The following is a 21,673-nucleotide window of genomic DNA, read 5'->3' as shown; positions in this document are numbered from 1 at the left end:
TTCTTCTCCCTGTTCGAATGTAAATGTAGACTATACACTCCTTGTGGGTAGGGAATGTGCCTAACCAACTCTGTTGCAATGTACTCTCCCAAGTGCTTAGTTTAGTGCTCTGTACACTGTAAGTGCTCAGTAAATACCACTGAATGACTAAAAATCCTCAACTAATTTCTCTCATTCAACCCACATATTCAGTCTCACCAAATCCTGTCAGTTGTACCTTCACAACATCACTAATATCTGCCTTTTCCTCTCCATCCAAACTGCTACTTCGCTGATCTAAGCACTTACTATATCCTGCCTTGATTACTCCATCAGCCTCTTCACTGACCTCCCTCCTCCTGTCCATCCCCATTCCAGTCCTTACTTAATTCTCATTTTTGAGGAGTGGAGAGACATGGACTGAAATTTTTTATTTTTTTTTAGAAAAATGATCCGGGAAACAGAATTAAGACAGTGAGCCCCATTTGGGATGTGGAAAGTGTCCAACCTGATTATCTTATATCTACCCCAGCACTTAGAACAGTATAGTAAGCATGTAACAAATACCATAAAAAAGCAAAACAAAAAAAAAAACCCAAAAGTCCATTGGCTGCCCATCCCTAGAACTGCAGCCTTTCTCCCTACCCGGAATGGAGAACAGGCTCCTCTGGAACTTGGAATTGGACCCCTATATGCACTGCTGGGGTTATATATGGGATGAACCTGAAACAAGTCCAGAATTTTAGCCCAAGCCAGGCTCACCTGACCACAGGCCCCTGGCCCCTCCAATGAAAGGATTTATTAATACCATTCATAATAATTAACAAACATAGCACTTTGTAAAACACTGGGGATAGATATGATATAATCAGGTTGGAAACAGTCCACGTCCCTCATGGTGCTCGCAGTCTAAGTATAAAGGAAATCAAGTATTGAATCCCCTTTCATAAATGGAGAAACAGCAGGCAAATTCATTCATTCATTCATTCATTAAATAGTATTTATTGAGCGCTTACTATGTGCAGAGCACTGTACTAAGCACTTGGAATGCAAATGGGAGACCTGGGCTTAGAATAATAATGTTGGCATTTGTTTCGATTAGACTGTAAGCCCATCCGATTAGACTGTAAGCCCATCAAAGGGCAGGGACTGTCTCTATCTGTTGCCGACTTATACATTCCAAGCGCTTAGTACAGTGTTCTGCACATAGTAAGTGCTCAATAAATACTATTGAATGAATGAATGTTAAGCGCTTACTATGTGCAGAGCACTGTTCTAAGGGCTGGGGTAGATACAAGGTAATCATGTTGTCACACGTGAGGCTCACAGTTAATCCCCATTTTACAGATGAGGTAACTGAGACACAGAGAAGTTAAGTGACTTGCCTGCAGTCACACAGCTGACAAGAGGCAGAGCAGGGATTCGAACGCATGACCTCTGACTCCCAAGCCCAGGTTCTTTCCACTGAGTCACACTGCTTAGAATCCAGGTCCTCTGGTTCCCAGGCTCATGCTCTTTCCACTAGGCCATTTACTATTATTGGGTGGAAATGTAAGTTTAGCATTTACCTCTCCTGGAGGCAAGACTAGGAGGATGGTCAATCAATCAATGGTATTTATTGAGCGCTTATCACATGGAGAGCACTGTCCTAACTTCCTGGGGACCTTTTTAGATGTGCACAAGTTCCGGGCTTAAGGCGTAGCGTCCCCTTGATTTAACATATGGGCCCAATCAATTAATTAATCAAGCGATAGCATTTATTGAGTGTGGACTCTGTTGCATGGCACTGTACTAGAAACAGCATGGCTTAGTGGAAAGAGCCCGGGCTTGGGAATCAGAGGTCCTGGATTCTAATCCCGGCTCCGCCACTTGTCTGCCGCGTGACCTTGGACAAGTCATTTCACTTTTCTGTGCGTCAGGTACCTCATCTGTAAAATGGGGATTAAGACTGTGAGCCCCTCGTGGGACAACCTGATTACCTTGTATCTACCCCAGCACTTATAACAGTGCTTGGCACATAGTAAGCGCTTAACAGATTCCATCATTATTACTAGAGTACAATGGAATTAGTAGGTGTGATTCCCTCAAGATGTTAACAGTCTAGGAACTCAAATTTTGAGCTGGGTAATTTTGCAAAGTATGAGGTTGAATCATTTTGGTCGATATCTTGTAGTCCCAAGCGTTTAGAACAGTGCTCGGCACAGTGAAGTGCTCAATAAATACCACTGATGGATGTTCAAATGACTGACTGGGTTTTTAAAACACAAGAGTGCAATATGGTTTCAGACACCCTCAGTTAACGACCCCTTAAAGAATGTCTAAAAAAATCCAATCATCGAGGGAAAATTCCAACCTTGAGATTTCAAATTGAAAGACTTTTTCTTTGCACACTCCAGAGGCTTTGTATATGCCTTGTATCTTGGCACTATTTGTAATGTCTATTTTGACACAGACAGGGAAAATAGTAAAATACATAGAAATTGGTTTGTATTAAAAACTCCTTTGTACTTAGGACAGTAAATTATAGACATAGGATTCAATATAGGCCATAAATTGAATATTTTAGTGTGAGTAGAGTAGCATCTAGTGTTCCTTTGGGGATTAGAGTTTATTTTCTAAGCTTTTGTTCACTATATCATGAGTCTTTTCAATAAAAAGCTCTGACTGCCTGACAGCAAGAGACAAGCCTTCCAGTGATGCAAATGACTTTAACGGGTGTGGTTAGCTCAAGAATGTTCTCCACAAGTACTTTATTACCAGATATTCACTAATGTTTCCAAGCAGGTCCCGAAAAGCCTGGTTAATTTCATAGTAACTAAAACAGCTATTAAATGTGATCAAACAGGGATACACATATGGTGATGATGGCCTCAAATCATTCCAGATCTGAAGCTACTGTTGAGAACAGGAAGAGTAAAGCAAAAATTCTACATTGTTCCTTATTCTTGAGGATCTAGGCTTGAGAAGCAGCGTGGCTCAGTGGAAAGAGTCAGAGGTCATGGGTTCTAATCCCAGCTCTGCCACTTGTCAGCTGTGTCACTTTGGCCAAGTCACTTCACTTCTTTGTGCCTCTGTAAAATGGGGATTGAGACTGTGAGCTCCATGTGGGACAACCTGATTACCTTGTATCCACCCCCCAGCACTCAGAACAGTGCTTGGCACATGGTAAGTGCTTAACAAATGCCATTCCTGTTATTATTATTTATTGTAAGGGTGGATCCTAGAGCTCTACCTGCTGCTACAACTGAGGATTGCAAGCCACACTCCCTTGCCCCAGGAAATGAGTTTTTCTTTGTTTTGGCTGGTTGCTACATTATTTGAAGTACTCTGCTCAACAGAGGCCCAGTTTGGAATGAAAACAGAAACAGAATAAACTTAGAGACACCTGCATTCCCACTCACCATTTGACCCACCGAGAACTCAGGAGCCTAGAGTCACACTGCTAGAATTTTCAAACCCTCCTGAGAAGCAGTGTGACCTACTGGAAAAAGCACGGGCCAGCAAGACAGAGGACCTGGTTTCTAATCCCTGCTCTGCCACTTGCCTGGTGTATGGCCTTGGACTCCTCTGTCTCTGTTTCCTCATCTGTAAAATGGAGCTTAAATGAAGAGGGCGAATAGGGGAAGTGAGGATTTAGTTGGGGAAGGCCTCTTGCAGGAATGTGATTTTAATCCAAGCACTTAACCTTTTTCACCTTGACTACTGTATCAGCCTCCTTGCTGACCTCCCTGCCTCCTGTCTCTCCCCACTCCAGTCCACGTTTCACTCTGCTGTCCAGATCGTTTTTCTACAAAAAACATTCAGTGCATGTTTCCCCACTCCTCAAAAGCCTCCGGTAGTTGCCCATTCACCTCCACATCAAACAGGAATTCCTTACCTTCAGCTTTAAAGTACTCAATCACCTTGCACCCTCCTACCTTATCTCGCTGCTTTCCTGCTACAAACAGCCATACACTTCTCTCCTCTCGCGCCAGTCTACTCACTGTACCTCGATCTCATCTACCTTGCCACGACCTTTTGTCCACGTTCTGCCTCTGGCCTGAGACACCCTCTTCTCTGCATATCCGACAGATGATCACTCTTCCCACCTTCAAAGCCTTCAAAGGAGAAGGCACATCTCCTCCAAGAAGCCTTCCCCTACTAGGCCCTCATTTCCTCTTCCCCACACCCTTCTGAATCGCCCTTTCATTCATTTATTCAATAGTATTTATTGAGTGCTATGTGCAGAGCACTGTACTAAGCGCTTGGAATGTCCAATTCAGGCAAGAGATAGAGACAATCCCTGCCCAATAACGGGCTCAGAGTCTGCACTTGGGTTTGAACGCTTTACTCTCCCCTCCTTCAGCCCCTGAGCACTTATGAGTAAGTATATCTGTAATTCATGTATATTAATGTTATATTGTACTCTTCCTAGTGCTTAATACAGTGTTCTGCACTCAGTCAGTCCTCCATAAATATGATTGATTGGTGGTCTGTTGGAAATGAAGAGGGAGAGAGTTTCATACCCGAGATGAGAATACGGGCAAGGGGTCGACAGCAATACATATGAGATGGAAGTACAGTGACATTAGAGGAGTGAAGTGCGTGGGTTGGGTTGTAGTAGGAGAGAGAAGGCCGACTGAGTGAATGGTGCCTGATTTGCATTATGGTAGACCAGAAACTCAGAACTGCATTTCAGTGTGTTCACATTTTTTCCTTCTCTCTTCTCTTTGGAGTTGTTGCCAAGATGTTTCATATCTATTGAGTTGAAGAGTGAGCCGCAAACCCCGTATTTGCAGTTCGGTTGAGTGAACTTGATCTGGAAAGCTGGCTTCTCCTCGTTATCATGCTTCGTATTCCATTCAGAGGTCATATCCTTCCAGAGGGAGTTTGTAGAAATATTCCAAATTAAGGAAATATCTGGGGTATGGCATGGTTCAACTTTTCTTGGCCCACAAAGCAAAGATCCTTTGAAATGCATCCCCTTGCTCACTCATCTATATGAGCTTTGGTGGTGCATTTAAACTATTAAGGGAGAATCTCAGATTCAGGCTGAAGGTCAAGTTTCTATCTGAACTTCTTTAATCAGTTGGGGCAGGGTCACTTTATCTACTGGGCTGAAATGCTCCTGGCCTAAAGAGATCAGTAATGTCTCAAAATACGATTGGCTTACAGTTTAGATAGATTTCTCACCACCAACTCCCCCAAACAAATAACTCAATCAATCGTATATATTAAACACTTACTATGTGCAGAGCACTGTACTAAGCGCTTGGAAGAGTACAATATAATGGAGTTGGTAGACAGGTTTCCTGCCCACAACAAGCTTACAATGTAGAGCGGAAGATATATATATATATTTTTAAATGGTATTTGTTAAGCACTAATCAAATACTGTTCTAAGTGCTGGGTTAGATACAAATTAATTAGGTCAGACACAGTCCCCGTCCCACATGGGGCTCATGATCTAAGTAGGAAGGGGAACAGTTATCCTCATTTTACAATTGAGGAAATTGAGGCACAGAGAAGTGAAGTGACTTGTCCAAGGTCACGCAACAATCATTTGGTAGAGCGAAATTAGAACCCAGGACCTTCTGACTCGTAGGCCTACCCTCTTTCTTCTAGCCATGTTGCTTAATATAAATAAATGAATTATGGATATGCATTATGTACATAAGTGCTGTGGGACTGAGAGAGGGGTGAATAAAGGGTGTAAATTCAAGTGCAAGGGCGATGCAGATGGGAATGGGAGAAGGGGAAATGAAAATAAACTTCCAAGATAATGCCAGCACACTACATTGTAGAATATAAATTCCTTTTTAGTGACCAATTCAGCTAGTGATGGGGGTGTGGCGAGGGGAAGGAGAATCAGGGAAGGTGCTACAGTTTTCTCTGTAGCACGCTGTATCCGCTCAGTATATTGGAGAGGCCAGTGCATTCTGGAACTCATATTTCCCTGCATTTGGGCCCTGGGCTTGATAGTAATACTTGAACTCAGCCTGCTCGTCACCCTGGCTGAGAAGCCCAGTGGTAAGAGAGAAGTGTCTTCCTCCTCAGTAACTGCTCATCTAGCCAAAGGCCCAGGACTAGAGATGGGCATGAGTGGAGCGAAGGTGGGTGCTGATAGATTTAAATTGTTGCTCAACATTCACTAGTGCTTTAACTCATCCTGATCAGTGGCTGTTTTGTATAGGTGAGACAAATGCTGTGTGATTAAGAGTTTTAGTTTTGTTTTAAACATGTGAATTTAAAAAATTTCAATCATTTTGCTTTTAAAACAGTTTCAGTAAGTACAATTTTTTTTGGTTTGGAGGTTCAGCAGAGGTATTTGCACACCAGGACTCCTTCACTTCCGTCCCCCTTGAACTGGCTTTGCACTCGGATCATTTCTCCACCTTGCCAGATGGATAGAAAGGCCAGCTCTCTCCCAAAAGACTTAAGGTAATAATAACTGATAATGGTGGCATTTGTTAAGCAGCTGAACTTGGGGATTGGCTGGAAGAACTTATCATTTAACCACGAAAATTAGAGGGAGGGTTAACTGATTCAAAACAGGTGACAGACCCTCAAACTAAAGGATGATTGGCAGAGCGCTAATCGGAAGGAAGAGAATGATGCGGCTGTAGTTTGACATAGGCTTTTGAAATATCGAGGGCTTTTGGAGCCTGAAAATCTGAAAACAAACTTGAGATTTCTTTGGAGCATAGAATCCCAAATAATGAAACTTAAATACATACAAGGGGAGTGGCTAGCAGAAGATTGCTGGATCCCCAGAAGATGGGGACAGGCACACCTGGGGAGAGTAACAGGAAGAGAAGCAGCAGGAAGAAATTATCTTCTTTCTGCGCTGGGTCACTTCTTTCCAAAGAAGTGAGCCTTGAAAAGAAGGTGTTATAGGGGAATGGCTGCAGAGGGTTCTCTGGCCCTAGGGATCAGAGTGTCCTACTCAGAAGCTCCCAGTTCCATGAAAAAAAAGCTGCTCTTTTTTTTACATTCTTTCTCCTAGTTCTTCCCCTTACAGCATAGGGCCGGCTGATCTTCTTGTCGGCCCTGCACAGCTGGTAGAAACAACCACTATTTTCTCTGGAAACGAGGGCTATGGGAATCTTTTCTGTGAATGGTAAGTGGGGCTGGAATATGTGTCTGTATGTGCATGCCTGTTGAGAAGGGTGGTTTGGGGCTCTAGTTCAATTGCTGCTTCTGGGAGTTCCCATAAACATGACCTAGGGGAGAGAACAGGCCAAGGAGTCAGAAGGACCTGGGTTCTAATCCTGGCTCCTCCTCATATCTATTGTGTGACCTCGAACAAGTCATTTAACTTCTCTGGGCCTCAGTTATTTCATCTGTAAAATGGGGATTAAGGCTGGGAGCCCTATGAGGGACATGGATTGTCTCCAACTTGATTTCCCTTGTATCTACCCCAGTGCTCAGTTCAGGGCCTGGCACATAGTAAGTATTTAAAAAATATCACTATCATTACTATTATTATAATGTTTATGGCCCCTGCTCTCTTCACCTTCTATGTCCTTCCCCCTTCCCTTCCCATCAACAGAAACAGCTCCTTGTGGGCAAATCCTGGCTGCAGAGGGCCAGGTGTGGGTTCATATTTATCTGAGGCAGAATGGAGTCAATGTCACTGGAAATGCAACTAGAAATATGGGGCAGGGAACAGAGAAAGGAAGGGAGAAGGAGAAGAGGATTAAGGCAGAAAGACCAAAGAGAGAAAAGGAGAAGAGAGAGGAAAACAGGAAGTAGATAAGGGACAATATCACCTCTGTTGTCAACACCACTGTTTCCACCTAACAGTTTCAGTGGTGGTCCAGTCCAGGATGGCCCAGTCTAGACTGGGCTGCATAGTCCACTACAATTTCTGACTGTGGCAGAGGACAGCCTTGCCATCCACATAGTCACCGGCGAAGAGGCGGCAGAGGGTAAAGCCAAACAAAGATGGGCCACTTCAGTTGGTCCCGGCGGGAGCCTGAGTGAAACTCTTCTTGTAGGGCCTCGTGTGAATAGGAGTTTCCGTGTCATGGCTGGAATTGGTAAGTTCTGTCTGTGCCGGTACAGTGATTTGCAAGCACAGTAAATATCAGTAAATATCACCAAACGATCGATTGGTCCTATTTGTGCCCAACCCTAGCAAGTGCCAGGGCGGCCCAATCAATCCACGGTATGGACCGAGTGCTTACTGTGTGCAGAACCCTGAGCTATGTGCTTAGAAGAGTACAGTACGACAAAGTTAATAGGTCTGATCTCTGCCCTCAAGGAGCTTAGAATTTGGTGATGGTGGTAGCAGGTGTTTGCTTCTGCCAAAGAGGAAGAAAAAGAGAAGGAAAAGGGGGAAGAAGCTATTTAGCTTCTCTTTCTTCGGGGTTCCACGATGAATTGGTATATTTTGCATTTTGACACGAATCAAGGTGGAATCCTTCGAGATGATCTGATACGAGTGGCTTAAGTTGGCTTCTGATGGCTTGTCTTCAGTTTAAATTATGAAATCACTTGATCTTGGGCCCGGGAGCAGCGTCGGGAAAAGAAGGAGGTGGGATTTTGAGCTCTGCAGCAGCGGGGCTGGAGTCTGTCCGGGGACACGTGTGGAGAACAGACAGGGGCGCTTAGGCAACCCGAAGAGGCTCTGTCTTTTCTCTTTGGGAGTGGTCATGCCCACCTGGGGCATTTCTCCTGGTACTCCCGCGTCCCCTGGGGCTGCCACCTTTCTAGGGGTCAGAGAGACTATTCTGGCAGAGAAGGAGTCTTTGTTGTGGCTGGGAAGCAGACCATCCTCTAGGAATAGGGATGGGGTGGGTGGGAGGGAGAAGGGTTGCCAGGGCAGGGTCAGTTTGCATCATATGACTGGCAGATGTCAAACATAGGGGATGCGGCATCTTGTTGGGTCAGAGCTCAAAGCCAGAAGCAGCGTGGCCTAGTGGATAGAGCCCAGGCCCGGGAGTCAGAAGGACCTGGGTTCTAATTCTGCTCCACCACTTGTCTGCTGTGTGATCTCAGGCAAGTCACTTCACTTCTTTGTACCTGTTACCTCATCTGTAAAATGGAGATTAAGACCGTGAGTCCAGTGTGGGAACAGGAACAGTGTCCAACCCAATTAATTGTATCTACCCCAGGGCTTAGTACAATGTCTGGCACAGAATAAGCGCTTAACAAATACCACAGTTATTAGTATTATGAACCTCTTCTACTAGGGGTTGATTAGATTTGTTAGGCTGCCCAGATACACTTATAATAATAATAATGATGTTGGTATTTGTTAAGCGCTTACTATGTGTCAAGCCCTGTTCTAAGCACTGCCAAAAAATGCCTATTATACAGAGGACCTGGGTTCAAATTCTGGCTCCACCGTACGTCTGCTGTGTGACCTTGGGTAAGTCACTTCACTTCTCTGGGATTCCATTACCTCATTTGTAAAAGCGGGGATTAAGAGTGTGAGCCCCAAGTGGGATGGAGCTTGCGTCCAACCTGATTGCTTGGCACATAGTAAGCACTTTACAAGTACCATAATAATAGTAATTATTACCTAGGTTTTAATTTCAGCTCTGCCACTTGCCTGCTGGGCAGGTCACTTACCTTCTCTGCACCTCAATTTCTTCATTTGTAAAATCAATGAGTCAATTGTATTTATTGAGCACTTACTGGGTGCAGAGCATTATACTAACAACTTGGGAGAGTTCTGTATAACAGAGTTGGTAGACACTTTCCTTGCCCTCAACAAACGGTCTAGAAGGGGGGGTAAATACCTGTTCTCACTCTCCATTCGACTGTGAGGCATTTGTGGGAGGGGGACTCCTTTGTGTTTGTCGTGTAATTACCCCAGCACTTAGTGTCCACCACATAGCAAGTGCTTAACGTGGCTTCTTATGGGCAGGGATCACATTCATTCATTCATTCATTCAATCACATTTATTGAGCGCTTACTGTGTGCAAAGCATTGTACACTGAGTGCTTGGGAGAGTACAATATAATAATAGATGCATTCCCTGCCCACAACGAGCTTACATCCACCAACTGTATTGTATTAGGCTTTCCCCAGCATTTAATGCAGTGCTTGCAGATAGTAAGCACTTATTAAATGTCACTGATGAACAAATACCCCCTTATTATTATTAAAATCAAGATGGCAGCCATCTGGGGGGTGGAGTGAGTTACTACTATACTTTTCCCTGCCCTTCCTGGGAAACTCACTGAAATGTCTACAGGGCCAGATTGACACTTCACCTTTGTCATCCAGGGTAGGGTAGTTCTGCTGGTTTGGGCCCCGTTGGCTTGTCACTCTATCACTTCCCTGACTTTGCTGCTCTTCAAAAGGGACAAGAGCCCATCCATCCCTAGAGGCAGAAACTGTTAGCTCACTGCCTCTTTCCCCAAAGCAGGACTCCCACCTTTCAGCAGCTTTCCAAACAGCCTAGTTTACTTCTTTCTTCTCATCTGTCTCCTGATTTGGTCTGCCTGGCTGCTCATATTTTATCTCCCAAATGCAGTGGGGTGGCAATTAAATGGAGCTAACAGGTGATACTGTGCCTATCATAATTTAATGAGTACAAGGCTGGGAAATCTAAGCAACTGATAGCCGTGAGTCACTGAGGCTAAATAACAAATCATTTTTGGCGGGGTATCAGCTTCCGCTTCTGAAACCCGAATATGAAACATGACCCAATTCTCTCAGAACATTAAGGGAGACGAGGGGGTACTTAGGGAAACTAAGTGTTAAACAGAACCATCACTCTGAGGTGGAGCACTTGAGAGCAAGATACTTGGTATCTCAATCATGCCTGCTTTATGGCTTGCGATCCTTGAATTTGTGTGACAGCCATCCAATGCCTTGGACTAGATTACATCATAAATAACGGAGCATAAGCTGGTCAGAGAAGTCGAGAGGAGGAAGAAGCAAAAGATATGTAGAAACAAATATTGGAAGGTAGTGGTTGATTTTTATTTGATTGAGAAAAGGTCAACATGTCCGAATGAGAGAGACAGAGAGAGAGAGACGGAAAGAGAGAAATAATCTCCAGTAGATTAACTTCCTAGTATCTCTGGTCAGCCTTTTTTCTTTTTCTCTCTTCTTTTTCCTTTTGCCATTTTAAAACACACACACACACAGAAAAATCAATCCATCAAATGTCATTACAGATTTATTAAGCCTGATGTAGAAAGACTTTTAACAGTAACATCTTCAGAAAGCATAAAAAGAGCACTTCTATTCAGTTTTGTGCTTTGAAAATCTAAATATATTTTTTATCATATAAATAATTCTTTTCATGTTTTAAGTGCATCTGTTTTTTTTTATTTCCATTTTACAATTGGCCAAAACTGACGACTGCATTGACTGAAATGAAGCCATTTGCAAAGCTAATGATGTTGTGAGGCATGTCTATGGTACACCGTATCAGCTAGATTTCAGAAAGGTAGTTCAATGACTGCAGCATTAAATTGAGGGACAGCCTCCAGCAAAATCATAATTGAACACACCCAAGTCCTTAATGTCGACAGTTGGGTTTCCTGATGCAAATTACGATAAGGTTTCAGATGTGAACAGTCTATTTCCAATAAATGCAGTATGAAGACATTTTCTGCCACAAAGGAAAACATGATCGTGTTTAAAAATGTAAATAGCACACATAGATAAACCTTTTTGATGGAAATGAGGAGCTCAGGATTATATTAGCAGGTTTTCTTCTTAATAACAGCTAAAGAAGTAGGATCTATTATTTAGGTTTTAGTTACAGTTCTAAAACTAGAATGACTTTATTTAAAAAAAACTATCTCTGATGTAAAAAATAATGTTCTCTGAGATATAATTTAAGGTTTTTATTCCATTTCCACCTTCAAAATTTATTTCCAGTGGCAAATAAAAAAAAACCAAAACAACAAAACAACGAAACCTCTCCTTCTACAGATAATGTCTGTGCTGTCCCCAACATACAGCATACATCTTATTGAGTGCATCCCAATACCACCTCTTTATATCAGAAAAGGCCTCAGATAAATGCATGTTCTGATCAGACTTAAATGAAAGAGGATACTCAGTCCTGTTTGTTTAGAACTCGTTTGAGGAAGCCAAAACAACAGAGGTAGATCTACCCCCTAATACGAACTCCGGAAATGTTCATAACCAAGGTAAATGTCGTTATCACAATTTGAGGATTTTGCTTTGACAATTCTTTGAGGAAAAGCAATGGAAATAGTGGCCATCTTTGAGAACCTTGGTAATACAAACATCTGAGGAGAAGGCTGGGTGTCAAGGAAGGAGAGGATAACAGCACGAAACTGAAAGAAGAGATGAGAGAAGTGTTCAGATACAGAGCTGTGATGAATCTTTTTGGCCACTGGGTGGTATAATCCTCCTAGGAGAAACTTTTTTTTTTTATTGGAAGGACCATTCATAATCATCAAAAACAAGTGAAACATGGTTTTGATTAAAACAGCCTGTTGGCTCAATAATCTTTGTAATTTTAAAAACATCCTTAATGCAGAAGAAGAACGCTCCAATGTCAGAAATGGCCTGGGGGCCCATTATAACAGCAACAAAATAAATAAGGAAAAGAATTGCGAGGTCATAAAAACAAAATTAAGCTAATGTTTCAAATTTTGACAATTATGAATTGTTCCTCTAAGAAGACATTTAAAAAAAATTCAGGCACTATTAGATAAAATACAAAGAGAATAATTTTACATGTATGAGTTTTCAGTTTTCCCAAGGGGTTAAGCATGCCTTTAAAAAAAAATTCAGAATTAGAACAATTCTTTTCCTATATCCAGCAATTGGGTAGGGCTCATGCAAATAGACAGACTTGTTTTTCATAATTCCTCTGTAAACCCAAATCTACTTCTTCCAAAACTATTGAAAGATGATGACCAAGAAAAAAGTTGCAAGCATATTTTTCTATACCAAAGGAAAGAAAAAATTCCCATTGTGGACCAGTTTTGTAGGAAACAGAAACGGGCAAATATAACAAAATCTATGTTCATAACATGGCAATTGAGTTAATATATACAATTATATACAGTATAAAAATGCATCAAAGGCTTAACTTTCCATCTATTCAAGCTGCAGTATACACAAGGAAACAGCTTGGCTTTTCCTTCTAGTGTACAAGCAAATGCATTATATACAGCATGCATGTGTTACAAAATTAGTGCGTATGCACCGAGACATTCTACAGATAAGGTTGCTGCAATTTCTCTTTGAAAGAACTCGGATTTACTTGGATAATATAAAAACTGGGTTTGTAGTTCCTAGTTGAAATAGATATACTTTCCTTCTGATCAAGGATACAGGTATTTCCCACATCTCCCTCTACTTTTTTTTCTTGAAGGGAAAAAGAATATCTACCACTAACACCAAAGGTCAAGTATGTCAGAAGAGCTGGTGGATACCAAATTTACTAAATACCACAAACGTTGTGCACAGCAAGGGTTGAATGACTATTAAAGTAACCAGGTGATCAACAAACCTCTTTTATCTTCAAATAGGACATGGAAACTTCATGGTTAAGATGGCATAGTCGAGATATATTAGGAAAACAAGGAAGGGTTTAATAAATGTTGCTCTCTGGAATATTAGGCCAGAGGTATGATAGTTATTACCCTGAGCCAAATAAGAACTGTTTACCTTGTCGGCTTTTGCAACCTATATTGCACATTCCAGCATTTGCTGCATTATAAAGGCAAAATATTGCATCTCCACCCTTGGAGAGTTCTGCTGTTTTAATTCAATGCAGAATGCACACAGCTTTAACTTTCTCCTCAGAACTACTGGACTTCTATATGTATGTGTGTGTGTGGTGGGGTGCATATGTATACGTATATGTACACACATACATATGAATACACTTCCTGAATGTTACACGGACCATTTAGTGAGTGAAAATATTGCCGTACAAGTCTTTCACATCTGAGATATAATTGAATGGCTGTTTAAGTACTATAAATACAGCTCTTCACTTGGGGATGACACCCAAGCGTGGATTTCTGTTTCTTGATAATTCAGTCGTCACATCACATCACAATTCCCTTTTTTTTTTCTTCAAGATTAAAAAAAGGAATAAATTTGTCAGATTCTGGCAATTTCTTCAGGGAATTCATCTCAAAAGAAATATTGTTTGCACTTTACAGAAACGGGTTTACACAGTTAGATACATTGATGGTGTAAATGCAAATCAAAACAATGTGAATGTGGATATTTTGGACATTTAATCTGTTTTCTCCTATGGGCCATTTTGTATAGGTTTTCATCTAAGGACCTATGGGTTAGAGAATATGGCGGTGACAGTCAGAAATTTCTTCAACTACAAGCTCTTGGAACAACTATTCACACTAGATATATTAGAGGAAATGCGATGATATCTGTAGCATCTTATTCAGGCATTTTAAAATAGTGACGTCTTAATTCACAATATCTATTTTCTCTTTAGTTCTGTATAACTTTGCCCGTGAGCAGTTTTATGAAGGTATACCCATTCTGCTCAATTTAAATGGGAACACAAGTAAAGGAAGATTCTGCTTGTGCACTGATATAGCTTATTGATAAAGATGGCAAACACCATATCACAGGAAATAATAGCAACAAGGTCTCATTTTAGAATTTGTTTTTAACTTGGGGAAAAGTAAAAAAAAAACCAAAAACCCAAAACTTACAATTCTCCTGGAGATTATCTGAGAACCTTCCTAATTTTCTTAGAACGTAAAAATTCTCCCTGCCTTGATTATAATTTGTTTCACTTTTTTCATATCAAGCCTTGCCAAAAAACATTTCACGGGTATTTGAGAGTGCCCCAGTTTGGTATTGAGCAAATGAAATTAGCATTATAGCATCTCGCTAACCTTTTTAGCATGAAATTCACCTTTAAAGTTCATTTTTGATTTTCTTACCTCCAACGCATGGGGGATGAATATATGCCATTTTTAATGTTACTTAGCACAAATTTAATCAACAGTATGGTTATGATTGCGGGGGGGGGTCTTTTTAAACTCAGCATTTTCCATCTTAGAATCAGACCCTTTATTTCTGCTCAGTTATTTTTAGTATTGGGAACTATGTTGAAATGATTTTCTTTTTGGTTTTAAATAAAATATACAAAGTTTACAAGCATACAAAATGAGGAAAAAGAGGGAAGACTCCAGAGAGAGGTGTGATGAACGTTATCGATGTCTAGTAATCAAACTCAACATCTTTCAAGATGTGATCTTGGGGTTTAAAGCTAAAAGTAGGACATCATTGTATATCTTAAGGGCTAAAGTTTCAGCTTCCATAGCATAAACTCAATGAATTCATTTGTCTATCTGTATGAATGAATAAAATCCCCCCATGTTTTAGTGTGAACTGAACAGCAGCTAGTAATTGCCTGTTTTGGATAAATATTTCAGTTCTTGCCCAAAATGACTAATTTCTGTATATGCAAATCAGTCAGCACACCCATCTTAGTGGTGCATTTTTAAAACTTTGAGACTTTAAAAGTCGCAAATGACTTCCCATGCTGTCCAGTTTATGCCATAATTATGAGCAGCTTTTAGGGTATGATCCAATTTGTATGATCTATTTGTTCTTTGAGTGTCACAAGTAAAGACAACTTTACTTTCCCTAAAAATCTTATTAAAGAAACAAGTGGACTATTCCTGAGGGAGAATCAAAAAAGTTCAAATAGGTTCCCCTTCAAGCATGAATACTCTCTAGTAGGTAAATCCTATCCAAAGTAGCTAGTCCACCTCATGGGCTGGCCTAGTTTTCGTGAGTAAATCAGACTCTGTTTTTGAGCTACTTTTCTCATTTTTCTGTTGTACCCATTCGATCCAGAGCACCCTGCAATGCATCAATATTTCATTAACCATTCTACAAAATGGCATCTACCTACATACACCTTCACTTCAGTGAACAGTTAGGGATTCACACACATGGTCAGGTGATCATGATGCCATTAGAAAGTCAAATATGGAGATCTGGGAAAGAGGAAGATCCCTAGCCAAAAGAAATACTAATGTTCAACTCAAAGACTCGAGGCATTCTCGTTGGTGTTTGAGCATCATTTAAATTAGATTCGCTGTGCCACGCTCTCCAAACAGCTAGGCATCGCTCAGGGCATAAAACATTATAAATACCCTCTCTTCGGGAAAAAAAAAAATGAATCTATGAGTTTGTGGTTAACACTGCTAGACAGCCCAAAGACTGACTAAGGTAGTGTTAGCTTTATCTCACGTGAATAAAATGGATGTGTGATTAACTAATGGCTCTAGCCTAAACCTTGATGCTCAAAAGAAGAAGCAGGCCTCCTGGCATCTGTTGGTGTACTCACTGGTGATTTAGTAGTCTCAGCAAATTTCCCTACTTCTCCCCAAAGAAATAACATCAGGAAAGTGTAAATATGATTTTTTTTTAGAGATTGAAAATCATCTCTCGCATTTTGGAAATGCACCGTTTCCTTGAAGTGGAATTGTAGATAAGTATTACTTTAGGATTCATGCTACGGGGTCTGTATTACATAACTTCATTTAATAACCTTGGATTGGAGTGTGCAATTTAACAGCTTAGCGAGACCCAGTGCTAATGCATTGACTTTTCTTTAATAGAATTTTGTTGTCAATGGACAGTGCTCAGCACAGTTTGCACTTCAATCTTAACCCATCTCAAGACTCTGTTCATTTCCAGTTGAGCTCCGTTCATTTCCAGTTGAATAGGTTAAGCAAAGACAGACCTCGCTGTTCTCAATTCACTTTATGATCCTCCCATCATAAAAAATAATATCAGCACCTTGCTTTTCATGTCAGAACTACATTTGAGCTGCTATTCCCTATGCCCATGAGTAAATCCCATAAAAGCCGCCCCGTTGGAGTGTTGCTATTTTTCCTTGTGGATGATTGATTGATGGATGAGTGCTGACACTTCAATGAAGCTATTTCGACTGCCATCTCAATCCGATGATGTGAGGGGTATATTTTCTGTCCATGCCTCATTACTTCAGAATGACATTCCTGGAACTTCATTTACTTTTTCCCTCCTTCCCTGAAGCGCCATATTTTTTCCCATCTAGGTTATGCATGCCATAAAAAAAGCAATTTGCTATTATATGTGGCATAAGGGCAACACTTTCCCTAGGAGGTAAATAAGAAGACTTTTTTTTTATTTTGAGTTTAGGGATCATGTCAAAATTTCCAAAACAATTCCAATGCATTACTACCTCTACTAGAAAAAGAGAATGGAATCTTTTGGTTTCATTCTGTGGGCAATGGGCTTTGATACTATCCTGGGTAATTAAAACAAAGAACGTCTCATTTCTGAATCTTTCAGTTCCCAGTTCTGTGCCTCACATAGTTTGAATATTTCATCTGTAACAGAGTAACGGTTTATAACTTGATCCAGACTTATTTATCCTTTGAGAATAAGGAAATTCATTCTTTAAAAGCAATGATGGATTTATCTATTCTAGGTGGCTTCAGCTATACGGGAAAGGCTCTGCTATAGCAAAAAGATCTATTCCTGATTTTCCAAACAGTGCACTAGGTATGGAAGATTTTTAGTATTGAAACCCCCAGTAAGCTTTTCTCAGTTGACTTAGGACCTGATTTTAATCTGTGTAATACAGTATTCCCGTTAATAATAACGTATAATTAAGACATCCGTTAAAAATCCATAACGTTAATTTAATGGAGAAAATCTAATACAGTTCTATTGGAATTTTTACGTTAAATTAACTTTAACGGGCTTTTAATGGATGTCTTAATTAGATCTCATTATTAACGTGAATATTCCACAAATTAAAATTGGGGCCTCAAAGTTTTAATGAAAAAAGTTGTAGGAACACATTTAAAATGGACACCCGATTTTGTGCTTTCCGTTGAATATAAAGCTAATCTGCGATTTGCAGACTATAAATACAGATCCTACAGGATTAGTTTAGTGTTCAATCTTTGAAGAGGTCATCCTTTCACATTTTGGGGTCTGAAAATGTGTGCATAATATTTGTTTCAAGATTCCTCCATTTCGCAGTCCTCTAACCAAAAGGCTGCATGATTTTGAATTTTTGTGAGGAATCAAGTAACCAAAAAAACACCAACAAAAAACCTCCAGCAAAACTGATGGAAATGTGTGGCAGCCAGATGGTTAAACATGGATAGCTGAACAACTTGCTCAGAAGATTAACATTGTTCAGAGGTTTTTTGGCTCAGAATCTGTTTTAACTTAATAATTCTCCTACTTACTGTGATGTATTGTTCCCTAGTGCAGAGGCTGGATTGGGCAACCCAGGTGCAACAGTAATAGCTGCACTGAATAGAAACATTTCCTTTAGACAAACTATCCCAAAGGGGTTATAAATAGGAAATGGACATTACCATGAAAAGTAAGCTTCCAATGTGACTACATCGAGAGCAGCCCACTTGGACATTAAACTATGAGGAATTATACTTTTTTTTTAAGCTGTCAAGTGTTACAAATTGATGAAATAAGTACATCAATGTTTTCAGTCATTATCTTTCTTCAGTGGCACTTTGTTATAGTGACAGCGGAAAGGGGACAGTGGAGACGAGACAGCCCCGGTGCAGTTTATCAATGAAAATCTAATATCGTCCATAAGCTGAGAAGTGGAAATCGATACTTCATTACCAAATTGTTAGTGAGGATGAAGAAGAATAGGTGGTGTTTTTTTGGCAGTCTTCTCGGGGCAGGTTGTCAGGAGTTCAGTGTCCGGAGCGGGATGACACATGGAGAACGGCTCAGTGTGAGAAGCTCAGACGAGAAACTTGAAACTAAGGCATTTGTCCTGTAATATGAATCAGAACAACAAAAATATTCATTATTCTTTAGGTAAAGTCAAGTTGTTTTGTTTTCTTTTTTTAAAAACAATGGCTGGCCTGACCTAAGGAAAATAAAAGTGGTGTTTGTTAAATGCTTACTTATTATCTGCCAAGCAGTGTGGTGGATTCAGAAATAACAGAACTGGCACAATCCCTGCCCCACATAAGGTTCACGGTCTTTGTGGGTGGGAGAACAGGTATTCAATCCCTGTTTTACAGTTGAGAGGGCTGAGGTTCAGAGAAATTAAATGACTAGGTCACACCCCAGGCAAGTAACAGAGGTGGAATTAGAATCCAGGTCTCAGTAAATCATATTTGAGTGCTTCCCACGTGCAGAACACTACTAAGCACTTGGGAGAATACACTATATCAGAGTTGGTAGCCATGTTCCCGGCCCACGAGGAACTTACAGTTTTAAGTGGGTGGCAGGCATTAATGCGGATAAGTTACAGATATGTACGTGAGTGTGGGGGGGCTGAGAGTGGGGGGAATAAAGGGTACAAATCCAAGTGCCAGAGGGAGTGGGGGAAATGAGGGCTTAGTTGGGGAAGGCGTCTTGGAGGAGATGGGATTTTAATAAGGCTTTGAAGGTGCGGAGGGTGATGGTCTGTCAGATATGAAGGGACAGGGAGTTCCAGGCCAGAGGCAGGTAGTGGGTGAAGGCTTGGCGGCGAGATAGATAAGATGGAGGTACAGTGTGTAGGTTGGCTTTAGTAGAGTGAAGTGAGCGTGCTGGGCTCTGAATCCTGTGCTCTATGAGGTGCCACTGCTAACTCGGGCCATGATTCTCCCTCTTAGTTTACCTCACAGTTTGAAAGGACCTCAACAAGCTCTTCAGATACATGGCCATAATCGGGGCCTTTATTAACTGATTTGTACTGGGAAGTACCTAAGGAGAGCTGTGGTTTAAGCTTGTTACGGGCAGGGAACCTGTTCTGTTAATTCTGTTGTATTGTACTCTTCCAAGCACTTAGTACTGTGCTCTGCACATAGTAAACACGCAATAAATATGACCCATTGATCAATGGGATTAATGTGATTCCTTAGATGAGTTGCTCAGAGATTGGTTAAATCTGCAAACAGGATAGAACACAATTCAAAACAAACTTTCCACTAAAACGTTGCCAAACAATGTGTCTATGCACGATTAGAACCCAAATGCACTGAAACTGGGGAGGTCCTCGAAGTGATGTTTATCATCTATAAGTCATATATTTCAAAAATGAAAGGTGACCCAGGCTTTTAGGAGAAGAATAGAGAGGTGCCGAAGATTTGGCAACTGCTCTGTGTGTTTAAAAATTTCACTGTGGCATTGGGAGCCACCTAACATTTTAAACTCAATTTTCATCACCTTTATTAGATCATCTTTGCTGCCCCTCTCTGACGATGTGAGATTAGTCTGAACGCCATTTGGTATTCCAGTGATGATTATGAAAAGGACGCATCCGCTACCACGAGAGTGTCTCCTCTCTCTTTCTCTTTCCTGCCTCATCCCAAACTCTCAGCTTTTTTCATGTATCACACCCTAAGGGTGTGTTGAGCACATTCTCCAAATGGGGGTCCTTCAGAAGGAGAAAGCAGCCCCCTGGGTGTACCCAACCTTCAGAAAAATAAAGCAATGGTGTTATAACATTTAGGCTTGGTTCCTGGCTCTGTCAGTGGTTTGCCAGAATATTAGGGGGAATTCATTTCTTCTCTGGACTTTAGTTTTCCTCTGTAACAGGGTAAACTTCTCTTACATGACAGTTGATAATAAATGCCACGACCAGAGCCCCTCCCATGAAATACTGGAAGTGTGTTCTGATCTTCTGGCCCCTTCCTGGACCTCATCCCAGGGCCCTGGGATGTTCATTTTAGCCTCAATTCTTTAATATCACATTTACCTCGAACAAGGAACCATGGACCAACAAACCTACAGTCACACCTGTCCTTGGTATTCATGGGTCTATATAGAGCCAATTTAATCTCTTACCCTATTTGTAAATATCTTTATGTCTGTCTTCCCTTGTGGCGTGTAAGCTCCTTGTGGGCAGGAAATGTTTCTGTTGTATTTTCTATTGCTTCCGTGTACTTCTGTAGTAATTTACGAAAAGCTCAAAACAGTATATAGAGGGGTCCAAAAATACCATTATTACAACTATTACTGTTACATATAATGCCAGTTCACTGTTCTACAGTAAACTGTTTTATTTTCTTTTCCCCCTTATTCTGACTCAGCTAGATGGGAAAACCTGCCGTTTGGGAAAATACCAGTTAGCCTTGCTCTACTGAGAGCAGAAAGACATGAAGCAGGCTTTTATCATGCTTCAATTCAACATTTTTTCCCATTACCAATTTATTTGAAAAGGTGTCTTTTTTCACTTATCCTATGGGCAGTACATTGTAATTGTGCCTAAAAAAATTAAAACTAGAAGGAGCACAAAACAGGGGGTAAGTTCTTGTTTTTAAATGTGAACGATGTAGTTTGAATTTCCCCCCAAAAGCCATCAGTTCTGGCTGGCTTTCAAAAGGTAGCCGGGGCCAAGCTGTGCCGCTGCATGGATATTTCTTTTTAAATGTTGAGCGGCTGCTATAAAAATAAAATGAAAATGCATAACAATTTTAATTACATATCTAAAAAAAGTCATTGGTGGTGTTCATTAAGCAGAGCTTGTGAGGGAAAGCCAGGCGGAAAAATGTACTTATTTTTGCATTAATTATGGAGCCACCAACCGATGGAAAAAATTATATGTATTTAATTTGGATATGTTAGGGCTTGAAATCCCTTCTTGCTTCTAGTTAAGGCACTTTAGGGCAGGTTTGCTCAGAGGTGGGTTCCTGTTTTTGAAAAGCACCTGTTCAGTGAGGCAACTAACTTGATCATAATTATTTGCATTCTCCTCCAACTAGGAAAGGGTATGCAAAACATGTAAATGGGAAG

At 40.9% G+C, this 21,673-nt stretch overlaps 1 protein-coding gene across 3 annotated transcripts in view; it reads right to left on the bottom strand.

Annotated features, from left to right (window-relative positions):
• Window positions 1-11,075: 11,075 nt before the first annotated feature.
• The window catches only part of TSHZ2 (teashirt zinc finger homeobox 2), a 359,031-nt gene continuing 348,433 nt past the window's right edge, over window positions 11,076-21,673 (bottom strand). For all 3 annotated transcript variants that reach the window (XM_029070274.2, XM_029070280.2, XM_029070282.2), the window contains exon 4: window positions 11,076-18,719. Coding sequence is in view for 2 of the 3 variants with exons in the window: in XM_029070282.2 (XP_028926115.1) it covers window positions 18,706-18,719 (14 nt within the window). In the remaining variant the exon portion in view is untranslated. The remainder of the gene's footprint in view (window positions 18,720-21,673) is intronic.

The sequence above is a fragment of the Ornithorhynchus anatinus genome, chromosome 8 (genome assembly GCF_004115215.2).
Source record: "Ornithorhynchus anatinus isolate Pmale09 chromosome 8, mOrnAna1.pri.v4, whole genome shotgun sequence".
NCBI classification, from domain to species: Eukaryota; Metazoa; Chordata; class Mammalia; order Monotremata; family Ornithorhynchidae; genus Ornithorhynchus; species Ornithorhynchus anatinus.
This window is presented reverse-complemented; position numbering and strand designations above follow the sequence as displayed.